General features: G+C 36.3%; 2 protein-coding genes across 2 annotated transcripts; one reads left to right on the forward strand and one right to left on the reverse strand.

Annotated features, from left to right (window-relative positions):
- The first annotated feature begins 490 nt into the window (after nucleotides 1-490).
- Nucleotides 491-15,816, forward strand: LOC131024276 (E3 ubiquitin-protein ligase UPL6). Its single transcript, XM_057953790.1, has 26 exons — nucleotides 491-794; nucleotides 3,000-3,097; nucleotides 3,254-3,381; nucleotides 3,586-3,697; nucleotides 4,014-4,194; nucleotides 6,438-6,614; nucleotides 6,909-7,088; nucleotides 7,612-7,684; nucleotides 7,820-7,938; nucleotides 8,041-8,342; nucleotides 8,458-8,554; nucleotides 9,321-9,464; nucleotides 9,621-9,704; nucleotides 9,824-9,910; nucleotides 10,017-10,157; nucleotides 10,297-10,422; nucleotides 11,009-11,107; nucleotides 11,594-11,661; nucleotides 12,428-12,494; nucleotides 13,110-13,280; nucleotides 13,462-13,551; nucleotides 13,676-13,756; nucleotides 14,510-14,583; nucleotides 14,998-15,069; nucleotides 15,137-15,226; nucleotides 15,303-15,816. Exons 1-26 carry the CDS (start codon nucleotides 636-638, stop codon nucleotides 15,367-15,369), a joined length of 3,087 nt encoding a protein of 1,028 aa, XP_057809773.1. The 5' UTR covers nucleotides 491-635; the 3' UTR covers nucleotides 15,370-15,816.
- Nucleotides 15,786-19,294, reverse strand: LOC131024277 (30S ribosomal protein S1, chloroplastic). The gene is made up of 7 exons (XM_057953791.1): nucleotides 18,819-19,294; nucleotides 17,927-18,202; nucleotides 17,574-17,654; nucleotides 17,044-17,325; nucleotides 16,860-16,970; nucleotides 16,546-16,632; nucleotides 15,786-16,069 (listed from the first exon to the last, which is right to left on the reverse strand). The coding sequence occupies exons 1-7, from the start codon at nucleotides 19,110-19,112 to the stop codon at nucleotides 15,968-15,970; spliced, it is 1,233 nt and encodes a 410-aa protein (XP_057809774.1). The 5' UTR covers nucleotides 19,113-19,294; the 3' UTR covers nucleotides 15,786-15,967.
- Nucleotides 19,295-22,905: the final 3,611 nt, after the last annotated feature.

The raw sequence follows: 22,905 nt of genomic DNA on the forward strand, positions 1-22,905 counted from the left end.
ATTTAAATTCTACTTTAAAAACAATACTTTTAAATTGAAGAGCTTTGAAATTAGCTAATATGATAAAAAAAAAACACTATAACGTGACTTCAATATTAAAAAAACAAAAAGAGTGGAGAGTGGAGACTGGAAAGATGAGAGAGGAGAGATGAATAAATTAATTTTATGATTTCAAATTATTATAACTTTTTTTGTGTCAATTTTTTTAAATATAATTTTTACATCAAATTAAAGATATTGTCATGATCTTTAATTTAACATCCATATTAAATATTTTTCACGAATCAAATTTGATGATTTCTAGAAAACAATCAAAAGAAAAAAGAGAAGTGAGATAAAATTTGGTAAAAATAAGATAGTGAGAGAACGTGTGAGATGAGAGAGGTAGGAGAGAGAAAGTGTGATAAAATGATTGATAGAAGGAAAGAGAAAATTCGGCGGTAAAAAGTTACCGGTAAAAACGGGTGTTTCATATATATATAGATGTGGTGTTACTGTTGAATCACTGTAAACTACGTTTTTCTCTACATCTTTCTTCCTCCTTTAGGACTAGGAGACTTCCGCTTGATTTCTTCATCAACAAGTCTAGCTTCTGAATTAGGGTTTTAGATTGGCAGAATATCGAATTTGGAAATATGTTTTTCAGCGGTGATCCGACCACGCGAAAACGGGTGGATTTGGGTGGTCGGAGCTCCAAAGAGCGAGACCGCCAGAAGCTTCTGGAGCAGACGCGACTGGAGAGGAACCAACGCCTATGGCTCCGTCAGCAGAATTCGGCTGCTCTTATAATTCAGGTTTTTAATTATTTTATTTGTTTTATTATTATTAGTATTATTTTTATTTTTATGTTTTATGCTTCTGTTTGATTGTTCGTGGGTGAGTGAGCTGACTGTTGGCGCAATTGCTATCATTTTTGGTGAATCGTGTGGGGTAAATGTGGTGTTTTGATCGATTTTAGTGATTAATTGTGAGTAATTAGAAGCTCAAAGTATTGAATATGGGGTGCTCTTGTGATGCTTTGAGTTTGAACCATCTGGAAAAGCTTGGAAATGCCAAGTTTTTGTCAGATTTTACGAGCGTAGGCTGTCTTTATGAGGTAGGATTGGTGCAATTCTTCCTTTATGGTTGTCTTATTTGAATTTCACAACTGGAATTAGGACCATGATCATCAGAATCTCCTTACTGATTCAATACATTATAGCTTTTAACAATTTATAAGCAAATGCAGCCATTTTTAAGAAAACTAACATTTGGAGCTCTTGGTCGAGACCATGGTTTAAATTTTCCTGACTTATTCTAGCCTTGAAATTATTTCTAACCTACAATAGTAGAGACTCATCATGAAGAATGATGGATTATTTATTGTTCTTCAGTCTATTCATCGGGAAAGAAGCTAGTATTTGCCTAGGTAAGGTTTGTGTAGTCCTTGTCATTTGTTAAAAATATTTTCCTGTGCATTTTGTGCTTTCACAATGAAATTTGTCTTCTCCTGAGAGAATCTAACATAAATGTAATAAAGGGTTTGTTTTGGAAAGGTTTATTGCATTACAAAGTGATATAACTGTTTTTTGTGATGGTTGTACTTGACCTAGGGCCAAATATGCAGCTTTTAGTCAGTAGGCCCTCTGCCCTCCTAATTGTGGCTGAAAACTATTGCAAATCCCCTGTTCATGCCTGAGTCCTTGGGGACTTTTCAAACGTAAGAATAAAATAAGATAAAATTTTCATTAGGCTAATAGAATAACAGGACACATAATTTTCTCATCATTCCTAATCTTGAGCTAATTTTCATTTTGCTCATCTTTAGGTAGTCTTCTGCATATGTAAGTTCACCCCTCATATTATGCCAGCAAGAATTTGAGTCATTGTACGGTGCATTGAATCCTGATGTGTGCTTCCCTTCCCCCAGTGATATCATTGACTTTTCTGAATCCTGATGTGTGCTTCCCTTCCCCAGTGATATCATCTGAAAGGTCATTATTTACTACTTTTCTCTAGGAGTACCCATGAACTTTTGCTTCCAGTGTAGGCAACAAGCTGATGTAATCCAACATAGCTTCTTGCAGATGTCAGTTCTTGTCTTAGTAAAAGAGAGATTTTTTATAAAAAGGACATAGAAACATCAGCAGCATTTTAAATTCATCCTTCGGGAACTTTGTTTGGTATACTGATGAAAAATAGAAGATGAGAAACTTAGCATTCTGCTTTGGAAACCTTTATGATATCATTTCCATTGTTGTCTGTTTCATTACAATGCCCGTTACATGCCTTCTTATATTTTTGTATGATTGATAGAACAAGACCTTAGGGTTATAGTCATCTTTCCCTAATACATGTCACACACTGAAAACCTAAATTAATGTCGAACCAATCTTTATATTTTTTAGCTTCAAGCTATCAGTAGTTTCTGCTGCAGAGTTCTCCATGATAATACTTTTCTGTTTGGTTATTCAAATACAATTTCCAAACTTTTGGATTTGTTGCTCATGGTGTTTCCGAAGGACAAACCTGAAGGAATGACGATGTGGTTGCTAGCTGAACGTGTTATAAAGTCATGGAGTGGAAGTTCATTTGAAATATCTGATATGTACCATTTTTCTAATGGACTTCGAAATCTTGAGGTCTCATTTAGAATGGGTCCAAGCCACTGTCCTTGTTTTTCAATCTTAGTGTATAATCTATTGCGTGCATTTTCTTACTTTAGTTACCTAAATAACGCTGTTAAAATAGTTTCCATCTCCTTCACAAGTATTATATCTAACATCTTGTCTAGTGAGCCTCTCTCATTTATGATTTACAAAGACAGGAGTATAGTGTGGCTATTGTTTTATAACCATATCTTCTGAAGATTGGATGTAAGTACAAAGAGCTACATGACTTTTACTTATATCCGTCTTCTAATGGAGATCAGTCTTACTGTATCCAAAATATTCTTTGAAATGAGTTCTTGAGACTGTAACCCAACAATTTTATTGAACTTGACTAATTATCACTCACAGAAATGCTTCAGAGGAAGAAGGGTGGTCGAGTGTGAACGTTCCAAAGTCCGTGAGAAGTTTTTCCTGAACTATGGGCAGTATTGTCAAGATGTCAACAGGTGCAAAATTATACAGAATCTTTGTCTTGGATGCCTTTCCAGATTATTAATTCAGTTATTGTTTTCATTTCTTGTGTTATCCTTTCGTGAATATTTCTTGTTCTTCTATTGCATTCATCCTATGTCTGTCTCTTATTGCTTATCATGCTCATTCAGGCAGTGTTTTGGACCAGATTCAGATTGTATCTACCAGTTTCTTTTCTTCTTTAACCCGAGATATGTAGCTGATTTTTCAGCCCTTGTGGAGATATGCCGATTGCTTCTAGAATTTGTTCGTGATAGTGGTGCGTTTTCTTCATTATCCTCACACACCTTTCTTGATTGTTCTCTGTTGTAAAATTGAATCCTTATTTGCTTGTATAGTGTCTTTGTTTGGTGTATGTGCAACTCCTTTGACATTCATGGATTGTTCTGCTTTTTAAGTGTGTTTTGTTATTTTCAGATAATAGCTTGATCTTGCCTACTTAGTTTGCCTATTCTTGCTGCAGGTGATGCAGTGAGCCTCTTTGCTGGCACGGTTTACTCATCCAACTGTGCTCTGGTGGAGTACAGGGTTAAAAATCTTGCTTATGCTTGCCTTCGTGCGATCTACCAAAATAGGTTCGTTAATAGGAGTCCTTTAGTTATTTCGCACAACTGTTTGTATCAACTCTTCCCATTTTGTCGAAGATATGAGCATCCTATACTCTTAACTCTTCTGTCTCAAGTACTAATGAAGTTAGATTTATAAGATGGTCTACTGCTGTAGTTAATTTCGAATTTCCATCTTCAGTTATTTGAGTCAACCAGAACAATCACCTAATTGATGAAAATCATATTTTCAGTTGTTTTATGAATCGCAAGATAAGGATCACCCCTAGCGGCTGTATTAGCTTATCTACTTTAAGTAATGAGTCTATCCTTTTGATCTGAATAGGGATCATTTGAAAGATCAGTTATTTTCCGCACCTGAGAAGTTCAATCAATCAGCAAACGTATTACTAGAGGCTGTTATTTTATTGATTGATCCAACACTACCTTGGGCATGTAACGTAGTGAGCTATTTGTCAGAAAGAAACATGTTCTCCATGCTCAGAGAAATTTTCCTGCTGGAGAAGGTAACCTGACATGAAATTATGTTCTTTAATTGAGTACATGTGAAGTTGGTATTTCTTTATGCAGTTTAGCCTATCTTTCTATCAATTAATCTTTTCAAACACAAGCAATTTGATTTCTATTCCTTGTTTTGGTTGTATGTGTGCTTTCTTTTGGCAGCAACTTGTTTATATAGTACAGAGGTTCTGTGATGAAGTTTGCGCATTTGTTTCATACTGTAGTGTCGGTTTTAGGATTGTGATTTTATTGACGAAATTAGAATGTGTTGACCTTTTTATATAGAATAACATTTTATTTTGAGAAGAGAACTATCAAGTCCTGTAGCAAGAACCTTTTATTCATGCTCCTCTTGTGGTTAATGGGTTACTACTTGAAGAGTTCAGAAGAATCAGAACTGTACTTAATAAAAAAAGGATTCTTGTTTACTGTACTGAAGTACGATCATTTCACTATGCAGAATAGGAGGAGCATTTGAGTTGTCCAATAATCTTACTCTCCACGTTTTTGTATATATCCTAGATAAATTATTAGATTCATATATTAGGCATTCCCTTTCTCGTTGGCTGAGTATAAGTTATAACTTGATTTTAGTTGAAAGATTATTTCCAATAATTTGCAAAAAAAACATTCTAGACTTTTGTTTACAACTTCATTCTTGTGCTTAAATAGCAAAGATGTTCCATGACATATGTAGAACTGCAAATTTCCTTATCTGGGTAGAAATGGGCAATACTCATATAAGTAATCCTTCAAAGTTAAATGTGTAATTTGTTAAAAGGTAAATGTTTTAGAAAAATCTTACTTTACATAATTTGATCATTGTATCTATCTGTCTAAAATTCACCTCATGCTTGCATGTGATATTCTTTTGTGGATTTTTTAATTTCAACTTGAATCAAAGTGAATTCCATTATTGTAACTTGTAAGCATAAATTTATAAGTTGGGCCATACTTTGCTAAAGTTCAAAAGCTTTCCACTTAGAGGAAAGTGAACTCCATTATTATATATGGAATTGATTAGGTTGGCTCAGAAAAACTTACATTTTTAGTTGAAAGGTTAATTCCACTATCTTTTTTTTTTTGTTTTGGCAATGAAACTTAAATAAGGGTCAGCATAGTTATTGATCGTGCATTGCGCACAATCGCGTAAAGCTATCCTAGCGCTATCGCGCATCGCAACGCACGCACTATTTGAATATATCGCGCAGAAATACATAAAAACATATACTCCCTCCGTCCACAAAGAGTGTGTGGTGGAGTGGAGGGCACGATTTTTAATAAAGAAGTTGGAAGATGTGATTTTAGTGTTAAAGGGTAGTATTGGGCCCACCAAATTATAAAAGTAAAGGGTGGGTATTTTGTAAATATTGAGTGTGAATGGGGTTTAAAAGATAATCTTTGTGGACGGAGGGAGTATATCATAATCATAAGAAAAACATGCATAATATGTCTAGTTAATAAAAGATAAAGTCATAAAAACTTAATTTCAGGGTTTAGGGTTGAACTTGCTATAGAATAGAAACTGAATATGAGAAGAGGAGAGGAAGAAGAAGTGATGAATATGAGAAGAGCCTGAAGAGATCAGGAAGAAGAAGTGAAGAACGGTTCTGCAAGAACCAAAGAGTGTCTATCGCTTGGGATTAGAGGAAGAAAGAAACAGAAACGTAAAACTTTAAAAGAAAAGAAGAACCGAAAAGTCTGTCCTGCAGTTGGAGTTGGACAATCAGAGCAGACTTAATTTATAAGTTATCTATAACTTTAAACCCTAATTAAATATTAAAAGCCCAAGCCCATGCAGTATATAATATCCCATGCAGAAAATTGTTCAATAGTGCGCTATTTAGCGCGATGCACGATCAGGAAATAGCGCATATAGCGTGAATAGCGCTCGCTATTAAACATTTATCTCTGCATTGTGATGTGGTGCGATATGTGTGCGCAACGCAACGTGATGCGTGATTGCGAGCGCAATCTGTGCTATTAATAACTATGAGGGTCAGTTATCATGAGAATATATGGACATGCCACGCAGCATTTTTTTTTACTCTTCGCTGCATGAATAGTTGGATATGCATATTAGTGTTGTGTAACATTCAGATTTTATGTCTTGAGTGCATATCAAATGAGGCAGTACATGGTTATAACTGCTCTCAATACTCTCTTTCTATACTATATTAGTTGATTTGTTGATTTATTTTTTCTGTTTTTTATTTTGAACAAAATTAACAAGCTTTAAATTTTGTAGAAAAATTTGCAAGGTTCTACAGGGAATATCTCTGCATTGGAACGCCTTCTTGCCCTTATAATTTCTCATGTTGATCAAGCATCTTGTACTTGTTCAAGTAGTGATCCTCGAAGGAGCTTCTCATCCCAGATACTTGTGGTTCCTTTCTTATGGCGGTTGTTCCCACACCTGAAAGAGGTAGTTTCACCTTCTTTTCCTCTTAGTTTTGATTTGTCACTATTACTTCCTCGTCCATCAAAGAAGGATTTACCGAGTTACATGCAGTGAGTGTTTAGGTGAATGTGTTTTAGGCTGAGTCTTGTGGCTTAATTTCTGGCTCTGGAGACATCAACCTGTATACTTCGTTTCGTAAAGCAACTTTTAACAGTTGGCTTCATATTGTATATCTTGTCGATTTGCTCATTTTAATTATTGTTACATTTCTTATGTGTGTGTATTTTGGTATTTGGCTTACTTTTCTTACATATCCAGATTTTTGCTGCACCACATTTGAGTCAACATTATCTTCATCAAATGGTATCATGTGTGAAAGATCATACCAATGTGCTGCCTGGTGATATATCAAGTGATTTTCCCAGTTATGCTTGCCTTCTAGGAAATCTTTTGGAAGTTGCTGGGGTTGCTATTGCTCAGCATGGTTCATTTGCATGGGTAAAGTAACTTTCTATTACTTTATGGACTCCCTCTTCACCTCAATGCTACGATCTCTTATAGATGTGTCACAGTTATGTCATATGTGAACTCTCTGTGTGCTTTCCTCCGCTCATAAATTATTCTGCAGGCAAACTTCCTCCTGTCTTTTAGCTCTGTTTGCTTAATTCTCAAATAACCCATTCTAACAGTCGTGTGCGCGTGCGGCGGGTTGGTGTTATCCTGAACTACTACTATTAACTTATCCAAATTCCTTGTCAAAGGGATTTTTTATATTTGATAGAATCCCATTCAACTTTTCTAATGTACGATCAACTCTTTGATGTTCTCACCACAACCTTGTGAGTACGCACAGTAAATTATCTATTTGTCATGGTTTTGTTGTCATTGTGCTTAGAATTCCGTCTCATTACCTTCTTTTTAGCTGATTGAAGTTGATTCGTTGATTTATTTTTAGCCCTTAAGTCTCTGGTTGACTTGCACACTTGGTTCTGAATCATGGCTTACGATATCTATCTGTCAGGCTATAGATTTTGCGATTGTTTCGACATACTTAGTCCAAGCACTTCCTCCTCTCCAAACATCAAACCAAGGAGGTAAATGTGTGCCCTATTTTCTTGGCAGTTGTACCCTTTATATAAGATACTACAGCCATTACTGTTCTTAAGTTACATTTGCTTTTCATATATAAACGAGCTGGCCCGTTTTAACATTTTTTCTCTATAATTCAGATTCTGCAATGAATGAAGATGAGATGCTGGTTGGTGATGAGCTTTCACAAATAACTTTGAATAGGGATTTGGAACAACAGATATTTAATGCTTTAGATCCTCGGTTTCTTCTACAATTGGTACTCAAAATGTTCTGTTTTGTGCATGGTTAGATACAATAACATCTTATCGCTTTAGTTTAAATAACATGTTTTCTCTCTCTTTTGTTTTCTATGATGCAGATTAATGTGTTATTGGGGGTGCTTGTTCCTACAAGTTCACATAAAGGCAAACCTGATGATAAAGAGGTGGCTGCTGTTGATGCGGCTTGTTCTTTTCTGCACGTGACTTTCAACATTTTACCCCTAGAGCGGATTATGACTATATTAGCTTATAGGACAGAGCTGGTTCCCATCCTATGGAGCTTTATGAAGAGATTGCATGAGAATGATTCATGGTCTTCCTTGTCTGAGCGGTCAGCTTATATGCCTGCCAATGCTCCTGGTTGGCTACTGCCTTTAGCAGTTTTCTGCCCTGTCTACAAGTAAGCATTGATTTGTGTTGATTCCCCAAATTCTGTCATGTATATTTTACTCCCAGTTATATTTGGTTCATAATTCAAGTTGAGTTGATAGCTTATTGCTCGTTTTATGGATTAGGCACATGCTAATGATTGTTGACAATGAGGAGTTTTATGAACAAGAGAAGCCACTGTCACTGAAGGATATTGGATTATTAATTGTCATCTTGAGACAGGTAAATGCTGTACCATCTATTCCATTTCGTATAAAGTTTCATTTAAGCTTCTAAGTTGTCTAGCATGACAACTCAAACTTGTACATATAATGTCACTATTTTCTGACTTAAGTTGGTGTGTATAGTGACCAGTAATGTCCCTTTAGAACTATGTCCTGACTCCATGTACAGTTGTTCTTGCAATATGAGCTATGATACTATGATAGGAACCAAAGTGATCACTGAGTGCAGCAACTTCCATATCCTGGATTTTTCTGAGCCTTAATAGTTATTTGTGTTCACAGTCCATAGAAAATTTAGTTTCTGCTTGTTTTATCATTCTTCTGGAGGCTTTTTTTGGGGGGGGGGGGGGGGGGGGGAATACTAGTATGGTCTAATATTATACTATGTAAAGCCTACATAATCCCATACAGAAATGCTCATATATGAAAGTTCGATAAAATGTACTCCCTCCGTTGCACCTCACTTGGCCTAGTTCTTTTTGGCGCGGTTATTAAGAAGAGTAAGATTTTAGTGTAAAGTAAAGTATGTGGGCTCATATTTATTGTAGTGCAAATTTATTACTAAAAAAGGAAACAGGCCAAGTCGGGTGGTACAGTCCGAAAAGGAAACTAGGCCAAGTGAAGTGAGACGGAGGGAGTACACTCCAATTTGTGCAATACTTTTAAAGAAAAGTAGTTGTGCATCAGTTCCGTGGTTCTATAATTTTGGTTCTTTAATATTCTTATTTCATGTGTTGTAACTCAATGTTCATTCCTTTGTCTAGGCTTTGTGGCAGATTCTTTGGCTCAATCCAGTGGTAACACCTGATTTCTCGAAGTCTGAAGATGGTATATCTGCTATGAAGAGGAACCCCATAGAATTTCTTCAACACAGGGTTTGTGTGGTTGCTTCTGAGCTCATGTCACAGGTACATTAGGTTTCATGCTCAGAATTTTACAGAATCTAGGAATTTTCCTCAAGTATTACTTGAGTATTTTTGATTGGCATCTCTTGCTGTTATTGTGCTTACTGCCTAGGTAATACTAATATTGTTTAGTCATTCTGACACTGAAATTGTTTGCAGTTGCAAGACTGGAATAACAGACGGGAATTTACCTCCCCAAGTGACTTCAATGCAGATGTTCCCAGTGATTTGTTTATGTCTCAGGTAGTAGTCTGTCAACGATGTTGGATATAATATGAAAAATCGTTATGATTTATTTTTATTGCTACCACCTCCGCCACAACTACTTACTGACCGACCGATATAATGAGTAATCATCTCAGGCACTAACAGAGAATACAAGGGCAAATGACATTCTAAAACAAGCTCCTTTCTTGGTTCCTTTTACAAGCAGAGCTAAAATTTTTCACGTGAGTGGTTAAGTTGTGCATGTTTTCTTCGTAGCTTTGACAGATATTGATAAATAATGTAGAATTATGGCCATTTTAATCCATCAAATGATATTGACTTCTGCAGTCACAGCTAGCTACTATGAAAGGGAGAATTAGTGTTCATCCAATTTATAACAGAAACAGATTCAAAATAAGAAGAAGTCATATATTAGAGGATTCTTTCAGCCAATTAAATGCATTGACTGAAGAGGATCTTCGAGGAGCGGTAAGTCTTTATATCTCTCTGCATGTTGTGCTTGTTTGATGATTTCTACTCTCTGCATTATATGCTCAACGCTATTGACTTTCCTTATTGTATGATCTACTGCCCTTTTCTATCTAATCGTCCCGTTCTTTTCATCCAGATCCGTATAACTTTTGTTAATGAACTTGGAGCCGAGGAGGCTGGTATTGATGGTGGAGGTATTTTCAAAGATTTCATGGAAAACGTTACTCAGGCAGCATTTGATATCCAGCATGGACTGTTTAAGGTTGTGATTTCTTTGATGATTGTGAGAGAATTTTTTTCATCTATGTTGCTATTTTTTATTTGGTTGAAGAGACATAAATTTTTAAAGATCGCGTCACGATGAACACGAACATGAGACCTTTGGCACTGTACCACTAGACCAACATGCACTTTGGGTTGCTATTTTCATGTGCTTGTATGCTTACTAATATGCCAATATATGAATTTAGCAGCCCAAATTGTGTAGTCTTCTATACTCAGATTTTGACTGTTCTCGAAGTAATAACACTTATGATCACTTAAAGTGGCAGTAGCGAATGAGTGATAACCAAACAGTCCTCTGTACCCCATCTATTTTCTTACATATTTAATTGCAGTTATGCTATCTTGTCCTTAGGAAGATGTGACACTTGAAGTGAAAATTCTCAAGCTAAAGTTTCAGTCCAGTTTAACGTAGAGAACTTGATGTGCCTTAGTTATTTAATCAGATCACTTGCTTTTATTTGTGCGTATTTCTTCTTCCATTTCCCCCCTTTTTATATGACATTATCTTGAATTACATGGTATGTTCTACTCTCTTTTTCATGTTGGCTGGCTTGCATGTCCAGGAAACTGCGGATCACCTTCTGTACCCGAATCCTGGATCTGCAGTGGTAAATGAGCAACATCTTCAGTATTTTCACTTTCTTGGAACTATTCTTGCTAAGGTATTGGTGACTTCATAGCTTGGATTGTTAACATTATGCACTGTATTTCCTGATTACTGCTAGATAATTACACTATTAGACCTCTTTATTTTATCATGTGAGCTATGAAGGACTTGTTGTGAACAACTTCATGATTTATGATCTGAAATGGGATTTACCTCTATTATAAAAATGCCTACACCATTATAAAAGCTGAGTTTGTGAGTTCTTTTTCACTCTCAAGTTGCGATGGCTATTGAAAAACTAATGGTGACTGAAATTGATCTTTTTTTTTCTTTCTACATGTCATTGCTTTCTTTCTTCATCAATACAGATGCCTTTTCACATTCTCTTCTATTTTATGTGGAGGACAAAGTCATTTTAATTATTTTTCTACTTATTTGTTTATGTAATAATCATGTGACGAACTGCTCATCAGTGTTGCAATGAGTGCATTTGCTTTCAGTTATGTTTTAGCAATATGCTAATATGAAAATTTGGTTCTAGGCAATGTTTGAGGGGATTCTCGTTGATATACCATTTGCAACATTCTTCTTGAGCAAATTGAAACAAAAGTAAGTTCCTGCTCAATGGCCCTGCTGTAAAATTGGTATATTGCTTGTTCTTCATACTTAATAGCTATGCTTTAGTTCTAATTGATGTGGAGTCATGAATGCATGAGGGGATGATTTCCCCTGCAAAAGCAGAAAGAAAATCCAAAACTAAAGGGAAGTAGGACCTTTGGGATTCGAAGGTTGAACCTTCTAATTATGTAGCATTTGGATGTTCCCTTGTTAATCTTTTGTAATCCGCAGTTTTTCTCTATCTCGGTATTTCTGAGCATGTTGTGCTGCCTCATTTCCATCAGAATCTGGTAAAAGCACTTTGCTGTCAGAAAGCCTGCAGTAGTTTCACTCTTCAGTTGCTTTATTATGTGGCTTTAAATCTCTATTCAGTGTTTTATCAGTCATGTTTGAAGCTTTCTATATATGCTGAGGTTGTAACTATTCTTAGCACGAAGGAGTGCATGCATGGAATCTTTGCTGAAGAAATTTTATTTAATTGCAAACATGTGGACCTTAGATCCAGGCTAATTTTTTTTCTGCTGTCATGAGATAAATATTTGCTTTAGTGGGCCACTTAACATCAACTATTTATAATCCTGCACCATCTCTCCATTTTTTTAGCTGTAATAGTGACTGCTAAGATGTTTTTGCAATGCTTTTCATATTCCACTCTTGAAATGTGGATTCATAGTGTCTGGACTTTTAATGAGGAGAACCATTCTTTGAGTGTAGGCTTCGATATATTGAGTAGCTTTTTTTTTTTCTCACTGCTCAGGTATAACTACTTGAATGACTTACCTTCCTTGGATCCAGAATTGTATCGCCACTTGATTTTCCTAAAGGTAATCTCCTTAACTCCTCCTTTACTTACCCCCGTAATGTATTACTTCATGTATTTCCAGTATCAATGAGTTCACACACACTCTCTCTCTCTCTCCCCTTAAAATACATACGCTCCTTTTTGTACCGAGTGGTTCAAGGAAATACTATTTAAAATCATGCAGCTAAGCCTACTCCATCAAGTCTAATACTACAGGGAAAGGATGTAGGTCATCTGATCTTTGTGGACTTCCATTGAGTGATAGGTTGCACCACTTGAGGTGGAATTGATCATAAAAGCCTGGGAGATCTACAAAATGGTTTTTTGTATATACTGACTTGAAATGTAGTGAAGGATAACAAAAATTGTATTAACTTAAGATTCTAACGTAGAGATAACTGATTGAAGATTTCCACTTTTACTCAGCATTTATTGTATGCTTCTTGTCCTTTGGCTGCTTTAACAAATAATGGAAGTTGAAATCACATTATAAGAAAATCCCATGAAATCTGCCAAAATCCCTGGTTATGGATATGCAAGGGACATATTCCCTTAAGCTTGTACATGCTTAGTTATTATTGTACAATTTGTACTTATTTATGTTTCTTTTGATGTCATGTTCTATGATGACTTGCAGCATTATGGGGGTGATAATACCCAGTTAGAATTGTACTTTGTAATCGATAACAATGAATATGGAGAGCAAACAGAAGAAGAGCTGCTTCCAGGAGGAAAAAGCATCCGAGTAACGAATGAGAATGTCATTACTTTCATTCATTTGGTAGCCAACCATCGGTTAAACTTTCAGGTAGGGATGCTTCTTGGGTCTGGTCTGTTAGCAAATTTTGTATATCAATTCAAGCCAACAAAAAGTAAAGAGGAAATTACGAAATATTTAAATCTTAATTACCTTTCAAGACAAGATCAAATTGTTTAAAACTCTTCTTGACATCTTGTAAATTGTTGCCATTCTTGGGATTGTTATGCAGATACGTCAACAAAGTTCACATTTTTTGAGAGGATTCCAACAGCTAATACCAAAAGAATGGATCGACATATTTAATGAGCATGAACTTCAGGTAACTGAATTTCTGTTAAATTGACAATAGGGTTGATCCGTATTCATTGGAAAATTGGGTAGCTTTGGTTTAGTCTGTTCCTTGTTGATTTTCCTAAATGCTTGTTTGTTGTCTTCTGTTGTAGCTTCTAATATCTGGTTCAGTAGATGGATTTAATGTCGATGATCTTCGAGCTCATACTAATTACACTGGAGGCTATCATGAGGTATGATTTTCTGGTTCTACCTCATCTATGTCTCTCCTTGCATTTACCTTGTGATTCAATGCTGCAAACAGCACATGAAAATCCCCAGAAACCAACAGTTATTTTGTCTCCTTGAGTGTTCAGTTTATGCAAACAATATTTGATAGTTATTATTGGTTTTCTGTAATTTTGGTTGAACTCATGTTTGTTGTTTTATTTATAGGAACAGTACCTACTGATCTCACAGATTTTGCTATTTATCTTTCTTCTTTTTACAACCTATTTCATTTTACTACACCTGCTTCATCTATATATATATACACACACACACACACACGTAGGGTCAGGATCAGGTAGTACCCTTCCCTCCCATAGTACCGTAGTACCCCATGCATTTTTGTGTATAAAACAATGCATTATTGTATATAAATCATGTATCTTTTGAAAATGCATTATATGCATATATGCAGTAATGTTAATGTATGCATGCAGTTTTGAATTCGTATATGCAGTTTTATGCTCAACATTATGCAGTTGCAACTTGTAAGTGTACTACGGTATTACCTAAGGCTTGGTAACTATATGATCCCTCCCCTATAATATATATTCATAATTCTGTAATAGTTCGTAGTTCTGAAATATGAACTGGTCTATTACCACTCCTAATTAGTGAAATAGGACTGTCAAGGAACTGCCTAAAGATTAGTGCTCTAACTATGTTCGTTCTTTTTCTGTTTTAACTGTCTAACTAGTTACTAAAAATTGTTTTGGCAGGACCACTATGTTATCGAAATGTTTTGGGAAGTGATTCAGAACCTTAGCTTGGAAAATCAGAGGAAACTTTTGAAGTAAAGTCTTTCATCTCATACTGTTTATAAGTATTATTTAATGTCTGCTGTTCTGATGAAGTCAGATGTGGACTTTATGCTGTTTGTTTATACAACAATGCCTAATTCTGGTATAGTTGTTTACTTCCTTTCTGTACAAAATGTCAAGAAATGTGCTCCTGTTGTTCTTATTTGAGTTTCTTATGTACAAAATTTGTCCTGATAGAGTTGGCTGTTCATGTCTTGATAATAACTTTGTTTATTTATCATATCATCGATAATTAAACATCGAACTTTAATGTTTGAATTTAAAATTCAAACTGCATTTGTCTGCTGCATGTTCAGGTGAAGTCCATTGGTCAGTGACCATGTAATTATACTTGATGCATCCATGTTGCGGTATTAGTAACACTTTCTCTTCATGTCTGCTCCCAGATTTGCAACTGGATGTTCTCGTGGGCCTTTGCTTGGATTTAAATACTTGGAACCTACGTTTTGCATACAGAGGTGGTAAATTTTCCTGTAATCAGTCCATCTTCTTATGTGCATTTTCTTAAATACATTTTCCCAACAGGACTGCTGGTCATGCATCTGAAGAGACTCTTGACCGGTTGCCAACATCCGCCACTTGCATGAATCTTCTCAAACTTCCTCCCTATAGAAGGTTTGTATGAGTTCAGCCACCACTCTGCAAAATTGTTATTGCTAATTTATTCAAGATTGGTATTTTGTTTGTACAGTAAACAGCAATTGGAGCAGAAACTGCTGTACGCTATAAACTCTGATGCTGGTTTTGACTTGAGTTGAATGAGGCCGATTACCATCCAGCAAAAAGATTGCTTTTCAAGTGTGCCCAACAACTCCCCGCCCCCGACTCACTGGCTCTGAGCTAGCTAGCAAGTAAACTGCCCCACAGAAGAGAGATTGCTGCAGTTTTGTGAGGGAGGAGCCACACAACTCCGACTCGCTTTCAAGGGTAATGAGTGCTACAACAATCAGTCCTATAGAGCAAGTGGGTGAAACGTTTAGAGAGAGACGGTGTAGATATTACCATAGCTGTATATATGTGGCTGGGCGTGTCGGTTGTGTATATTACCATGTATTGTTGAGTGCGAGCAGGACCTGCGCAAGTGGTCCTGTTTGTAAACTGTTTTACTGTAATCAACTTCATTTTGAAATCCATAACAAATTATATAAACCAGTATTTGCTTGTGGCCAAATTGTTGAATAAAGTGTAAAGAGTATTTGAATTGATGAGATGGGTACAAGCAGCAAAGGTAGATGTGATTGAAATTGAGATTCGTAAAGACAAAACTTCACGATAAATTTACATACATTTGAAAGGTTAAAAACCCTTCAATTAATCATTGGAAGTAGAAGAAAATTAGTGGGTTGACATCGTTCTTTAATCTAAAGCTGGGGGGATGTCGCTTAAGTCCATGCCGTCTTCGGGCAGCTCTGAAGTCAGAGGTCCTAAGATCCCTTCAGAGCTCAGGGACAACCCACTCTGTAGAGAGAGAGAGATTAGCTTCAGATATAAGTTCATTAAAAGAGAGTAATCCAACATTCTCAAGTATAAGCTTAAACTAGTATAGGTTTATGGTTATCCACATATTGGTTAATAATCAAACTACACCTATTGCATAATATGGTTTACATGTTTTGTGACTCGAGCAGCATGAGCCTGTGTATTCCCTATTCCAAAATATCGAGATGTATAATTCATGAACATAATTTGGGAAAATTGCTTCACTGAGGGGCCAGATACTCTTTTCACTTCAATATTCTAAAAGGTTCTTCATCTAGTGTGAAATCTATATCCCCGTATTTAGGGAGGATCCCGAACCCATCCCATGTCCCAAATGGAAGGAACGAACGTTAATTGCCAAGGACCCCCCCCCCCAGACTTGTTTTCAAAGGGGACAGAGTAACGAGTGTGATGGACGAACACACAATTGAATATTGAGGATGTAAATTAATTACCTCAGGTTGAAATCTTAGCATATCAGCACGAGCCATGGCTTCCGCTTGAGCTATTCGTTGCCTGAAAGTCTGAGCCATCTCTTCAGCCTGTCAGCACAAATCACAATATTCATGCACACGACAACAATATCCGAGGCACAACAATAAGCTTATAGGCAGCGTACATAAGGCTGGTTTCATTTACTCAATATTAAGATGTTAGCAATATCAGTGAACTTAATGACAAAAATACCCCACCTCCCCCACCCCAACCCACAAAAATTACCCTAAAGAAACAAAAAGAATAAAAGATAATTATATAGTGAGAATCCAACCTTTTCAAAAACCAGCTTGGGGTTACGAATCATGTCACCAGGAGTAGGCTCTAACTTCTTAGTAGATAAGCTCACCCGACCTCTCTCCCGGTCATGGCTAAGAATCATAACCTACAAAATGATATGTAAGAGGTGAGTATAAAACTCTGAAGGAATGCAGGGACATAAAATTGGCAACATGCACCTTCAAAGAGTCACCAGGCTGAAGAACTGTTGCAATATCTGAGACACGATCATGGCTGATCTGGCTGACATGCAAAAGGCCATTAATTCCACCAATGTCAATGAAGGCACCATAAGGTTTCAAGCTCTGAACAGTTCCAACTACTACAGAACCAATCCCAAGCTGTGCCTGGCTATCGGCCATGGCCTTGCGGTTACTGAGGACTAGCCTCGACTGTTCCTCATCAACCTCCACAAACTTAAGAGGAAGTTCTTTTTCTAGAAGATCCTCTGCAGTCGATTTCTGATGCAATATCAAAGATGTTAACTTCTAACTGTGTATGAGATGGCTAAATATAAACTAAAGTGATACTTCTTTGACCATTATTAACAACTGATAAACATAGGACATCAAAATGAAGTGATCAAGTAAGCTTCAGAGAAATTTCTGTGACATCATCACGATCCTATCAATCCTTATCAATGCCCAGCAACCAAATAAGTACAGTTGACCATGATAAGAAGATTCACAAGGATGGAAGAGAATTTAACTGTTGAGATTTGTGAAAATGGAACAAAACCACGAAGACCCTCCACCAACGCCACGATACCACCTTTGTTAGCCCCAACTATCTGTTCATTGAAGACAAAGGAAAAGAGTGAGTGGAAATGATGCCCTAACCTTTTAATTTGAAGTAAGACACCGGATTATAGCAGGCTATTAGAAAAGTTAAAAGTATTGAATACAGAAGGATCAAAATGACAGCAAATGCATTATGATAGCACCAAAGCGAACTCTTCCATAATGAAGGGATAAAATAAAAAAAATTAATATAATATTAAGGAATGAGATGAACAAAAACACCACAACAAACTCAAAAAGGCAGAATTACAAATTTACTCACCTTACCCTTTACAACAACATCTTCAGCTTGAAGTTGTCTGCATCGTTCCCACGCAAGGTCATACTGAATCGAGCGAAGACTCAATATCAAACTATCATCGGCCTCATTCTCTCCAATAATTACAAACTCTTCAACTACACCAGCAACAATGCCAGCTTCTTCCACATGTTTGATATTATAGATGGCTGCCTCTCTTAGAGGCAAGTATGCTGATGACTTTGCAGTTATGTCAACCAATGCTCCATTTGAGTCTGTGTTGTAAACTTTTCCTTTGACCTGAAAAGGCAAACCCAAAATCAAACCAGAAGAATCAACCCCTTGCTCTCTCCTTTCCCATATGATAGCTTAGAACTACTTTCTCACCAACTAAGAAAGACAAATATCAGATTGCTCCATATAAAAGTCATGATTTTCCTTACATATTTTTTCAATCCAAGGACAATAGTATCAAAAAGAACAATAGTTCAACCCAACAAATAAGGGCTAGAAAAGCTTGAGCAGCCCTAACTATATGATCCGCCAACACATTGGCATAACGATGAGCATATCGCACTGTAAACAACTAAATTAAATGAAAACATGAATACAGCTCGACACAATACTACCTAATTCCCAAATGAATGGCGTCAATATGTAAACAATCTTGCAGTCCAATTCGAATATGACCCGAACAAACCCCAAAGCGTAAACGTCAAGCTGAGTCTTATTTCACCAAGATGTAAGCAGAATAAGTAGTTGCAAACAAGTAACATCTCCAAACAACTGTTATCAGAAGACAGAAAACCTAATGCATGTATTCAAAATTAAAATGTCAATTAGTTCACCTCAATCCTATAAACTTGACAGAATCCGCAATTTGTACATGAAACAAGAGAAGGAACAAAATTGAGACCTTGGCACCAATTTCAGAAGTGAAATCGTATTTCTCAAGAGCATCATTGAAGTCTTCGACGGTGAAGGAGACGCCTTCCATGGGCGTAGTACGGCAGCGCTCGTAGGCGTCCTCGAACATCTCCTTCAACTTCATTCTCTCTCGTGTCTGTGCGTTAGCAATGACTGCAGCTGCTGTAATGACGCTTCTCCTTCTAGGCAGCACCGTCTTGGAGTTGGACAAGAATTTGTTCTTCTTGGCTGCTGAAAATGGCGGGCACTTGAGCCCACCGATTTGCTGCGCCAAAGATGCCATCTTTGTGGAAATTTGATTGGTCGAGGTGAGGAGAAGTCTCAACTGTGTGTATTGTTATTTCTGGATTATGAAATGCTGGGTGAGGTGAGATAAGGTGAAGAAGAAGAAGAAGAAGAAGAAGAAGGCCAGGGGAGGAGGATGTGGGGTGGGGCCCGCTCCTATTTTGGGCCTCAAAATCCAACAGCTGAGCTTGGCCCATTTTCAGTTGCTTCAATTTCAAAGGGTGAGAATACTCGAATTTGAATAACTTATCGTGTTAAGGTGCGTTTATTTGATGAAAAATGAGGGAAAATTTATACTATTTTCATTAACTTTACATGTTTATTATGATGAATTTTTTTTTATATATTTTTATCCCTAATAAATATATGATCAAAGAAAAAAAGAGAGAAAAAGTTAATATTTTCTTATTCATCATTTTTTAATTAAAATTTTACAATCAGGATACGTTTGTTTTGATAGATAAATTTATCATTAGAAAATGAGGGATAATAAAAATTTATTCCTTTAAATATCTTCTTTATTTTTCAACCTCTTACACAAAAGAAAAATTCATCATTTTTCTTTCCTTATTTTCACTTCAAGTTGGAGGAATAATATTATTCATCTTTGAAGTAAAAATAAAGAAAAAAAAATGATGAACTTCTCTTTTGTGTCAAATGTTGGAAAACAAATGAGATATTTAAAGGTATAAATTTTTGTTAACCCTCATTTTTCAATGATAAATTTATTTATCAAAGTAAATGCAATCTTAGTATCTAAAAGGGGATTGGCTTTCTCTCCTATTGAATTCCTATATAATTCTAAATGTGATATGTGACAGATGCTTCTAGCATAAAATACGCAAAAAGATAAAATATAAATAATAATTTTAGTAAAAAAATGTGCATGTGTATTTAAATTTAGGCAAATTCTAAATCTTATACTTCCTCCGTCCACCAAGAGTGTAACACAAAATTACCCGATTGAGCGTCCACAAAGAGTGTAACACTTTTCTTTTGGGACATGACCTCACTTTCTAGTATAAAATACGCAAAAAGATAAAATATAAATAATAATTTTAGGGAAAAAAAATGTGCATGTGTATTTAAATTTAGGCAGATTTTAAATCTTATACTTCCTCCGTCCACCAAGTGTAACACAAAATTACCTGATTGAGCGTCCACAAAGAGTGTAACACTTTCCTTTTGGGACATGACCCCACTTTCTTCTTTCAATTACAATCGCTCATTTCTTCATGACCTCACATTCAAATCAACCACAATCACTCATTTCTACTTTAACACATGTAATGGGTAAAATTCGTATAAGTCAACGCAGAGCAAAGCAGATCTGCAAACAGAGCAGCTCGGATGACCAGAGTAGACCAGATCTGGAAACCCAGAACAGAGCAGCTCTGGCAGACCAGAGTAGAGCAGCTCGGAAGCCAGAGCGGACAGAGCTGGAAGACCAGAACAGAGCGCTCTGAAAGACCAGAGCAGACCAGATTGGCAGACAAAGCAACTCGACAGACAGGGTAGATCAACTTTGGAATACCAGAGCAGAGCAGCTCGGATGGCCAGAGCAGAAAAGCTCTGGAAGACCAGAGCAAACCAGATCTGGAAGACCATAACAGAGCAACTCTGGCAGACCAGAGCAGAGCATCTCGGAAGCCAGAGCGGACAACTCGGATGACCAGAGCAGAGCAGCTCTGGAAGACCAGAGCATACCAGATCTGGAAGACCAGAACAGAGCAGCTCTGGCAAACCGGAGCAGAGCAGCTCGGAAGCCAGAGCGGACAAACTGTAGTGGGCAAATTTTGTATGGCCTATTCGAATAAATATTCGCGGCCCAAGCACCTAACCAAATTCAAAAACTGAATTAATTTCAATTAATTCAGCCCAACCCGGTACTTTAGGTCATCAAGGCCCATCGACCCAAACCCTAGATAAGGCAGCAACTTGGGAAGAAAGAAATGAATGAGGTCAGGGATACGATCCCCCTAATATCGAAACGACTAGGGTTTAAGGAGACGTGCCAGCAAAACCCTAGCCGTACGTCAGGTGATCACGGTATAAATAAGAACCAACTAGGTCATTCGACGACAGGATCATTCGCACTCCAACACGTTCTCTCACTCTTCTCTCTCCACTCGCACTATTCTGCCTCTACGCTCTCAGTCTTAGATTTTTCGGTGATCAGATCAACCGGGACGACCCAACGGCCCTCACTCATTGCTCAATCGCCTTCAGCTCCGTCGACCAGATTGACTCGATTTACTCTTTCATTTACTTTCAATTGATTTCAATACGATTTGTATTAATATTATTTACTGACTTGAGCGTCGAAGGCCCTTCCATCGACACCCCCACCGGTGCTCTTTGGAGGGCTCTAACGTTGCTTGTGGTCTCAGGTTGCTAGTGCCCGTCAATCCAGACATGACTGACGTCTCTCAAGACTCATGCCTACCAAAAATGTTACACACTCCGTGGATGGAGGGAGTACATATTTGTGTTTAACTCTATGTATATTGTGTTCAACCAACTTATGTAAGCCATATTTTTATTTTATTTTTTTGGTATGACCACTAGCATTAGGGCACACGAGTCAACTGCGCCCGTCACCAACGCAGTTGCCGCCACGTACTCCCTCGTCTTTATTTTCCTTTGCATAAAGTGAGAAGAGAGGATAAAGTACATAGATTAGAGTTAAGTATAGAGAAGATAAAGTAGAATTTGTTTAATCAGCCCTTTAATTCCATGTCGGGAGCCAAATATTAAAATCTATGCCACATATTAAAATTTGGGTGTCAAGTCAGATTTGATTTGGCCGAAATTTAAATTCAGGAGAAATTCCAAAAATGATGAAAGTTTATGTATTTTAACACTAATTTTATAGAATATGGGAAAAACCATATTTTGACTATAGTGTTTGGATTTACAACCAATTAACCCTTAATTTATGAATTTCGCATAGAATTAAGGTGACCAGAATTTCAATTCGAACCATTTTTTTTAAATTCCTATATTTTTTTTACAAAGAAATAAATATTAAATAGTACCCCTAACATTTATACCAAAATAAATAAATAGGTCTCTAACGTATGTTTTGTGCAACTATGTCTCTAATATTTACAAATCAAGGCAAATAGAACTCTAACTTCACAAATTGGGGTGAATAAATCCATTTGTCTAACAATTGTGAATATTAGGATTTAGGATGTCCCAATTTGTGAATGCTAAAGAACTATTTGATTTTCAATATAAACATTGATGGTGTTTTTGCTACCTAACTAATTTTTTGTTTATTCTTCTTACTTTTTAATCTATGCATTTTAATTTTATATTATATTTCTTTTTCTAAATTTTTAATTCATGTCTTCTTAGTATTATATTTTTTAAAAAAATTATGAATAAATTATTACATTAAATATAATTTGTGTATTTATTCAAGATAATTTTTTATGTACTAATTATTATATTAGCATATCAAATATGCAATACAATTAGTGATTCAAGCTCTCTTTTTTATTCGGATCCTACGTGGCATCTCCTACATTTTCTCTTAAACTTCTCATTTTATGCATTTTAATTCATATATTTTTATATTTATTATTGAATATCACATTAATCTTCCACCTTTTATGTGAGTGTCAAAATAATTAAGTATAATAATAGTCTCACCTACTTTTACTAAAAATATAAATGGATACCAAAATGTGAGACAACCAAAAAAGGAAAGATGAATACTAAAAGTTGGGACGGAGAGTATGAAAATGTGATTCAATCATCTAATTTACAAGGTATTCGCATAT

Source organism: Salvia miltiorrhiza, chromosome 5, assembly GCF_028751815.1.
Source record: "Salvia miltiorrhiza cultivar Shanhuang (shh) chromosome 5, IMPLAD_Smil_shh, whole genome shotgun sequence".
In the NCBI taxonomy this organism is placed as follows: Eukaryota; Viridiplantae; Streptophyta; class Magnoliopsida; order Lamiales; family Lamiaceae; genus Salvia; species Salvia miltiorrhiza.

What these genes read in the sequence shown, in the direction of transcription:
- LOC131024277 (XM_057953791.1), bottom strand. Translation starts at nt 19,112, where the DNA reads ATGGCATCTTTGGCGCAGCAAATCGGTGGGCTCAAGTGCCCGCCATTT. An exon ending in CTTCTGAAATTGGTGCCAAG is followed by an intron (nt 18,203 to 18,818) that starts GTCTCAATTTTG and finishes TTGCCTTTTCAG; the next exon opens with GTCAAAGGAAAAGTTTACAA. An exon ending in CATTTTCACAAATCTCAACA is followed by an intron (nt 17,326 to 17,573) that starts GTTAAATTCTCT and finishes ATATTGCATCAG; the next exon opens with AAATCGACTGCAGAGGATCT.
- LOC131024276 (XM_057953790.1), top strand. Translation starts at nt 636, where the DNA reads ATGTTTTTCAGCGGTGATCCGACCACGCGAAAACGGGTGGATTTGGGT. An exon ending in CGGCTGCTCTTATAATTCAG is followed by an intron (nt 795 to 2,999) that starts GTTTTTAATTAT and finishes TATCACTCACAG; the next exon opens with AAATGCTTCAGAGGAAGAAG. An exon ending in AGCATGGTTCATTTGCATGG is followed by an intron (nt 7,089 to 7,611) that starts GTAAAGTAACTT and finishes TCTATCTGTCAG; the next exon opens with GCTATAGATTTTGCGATTGT.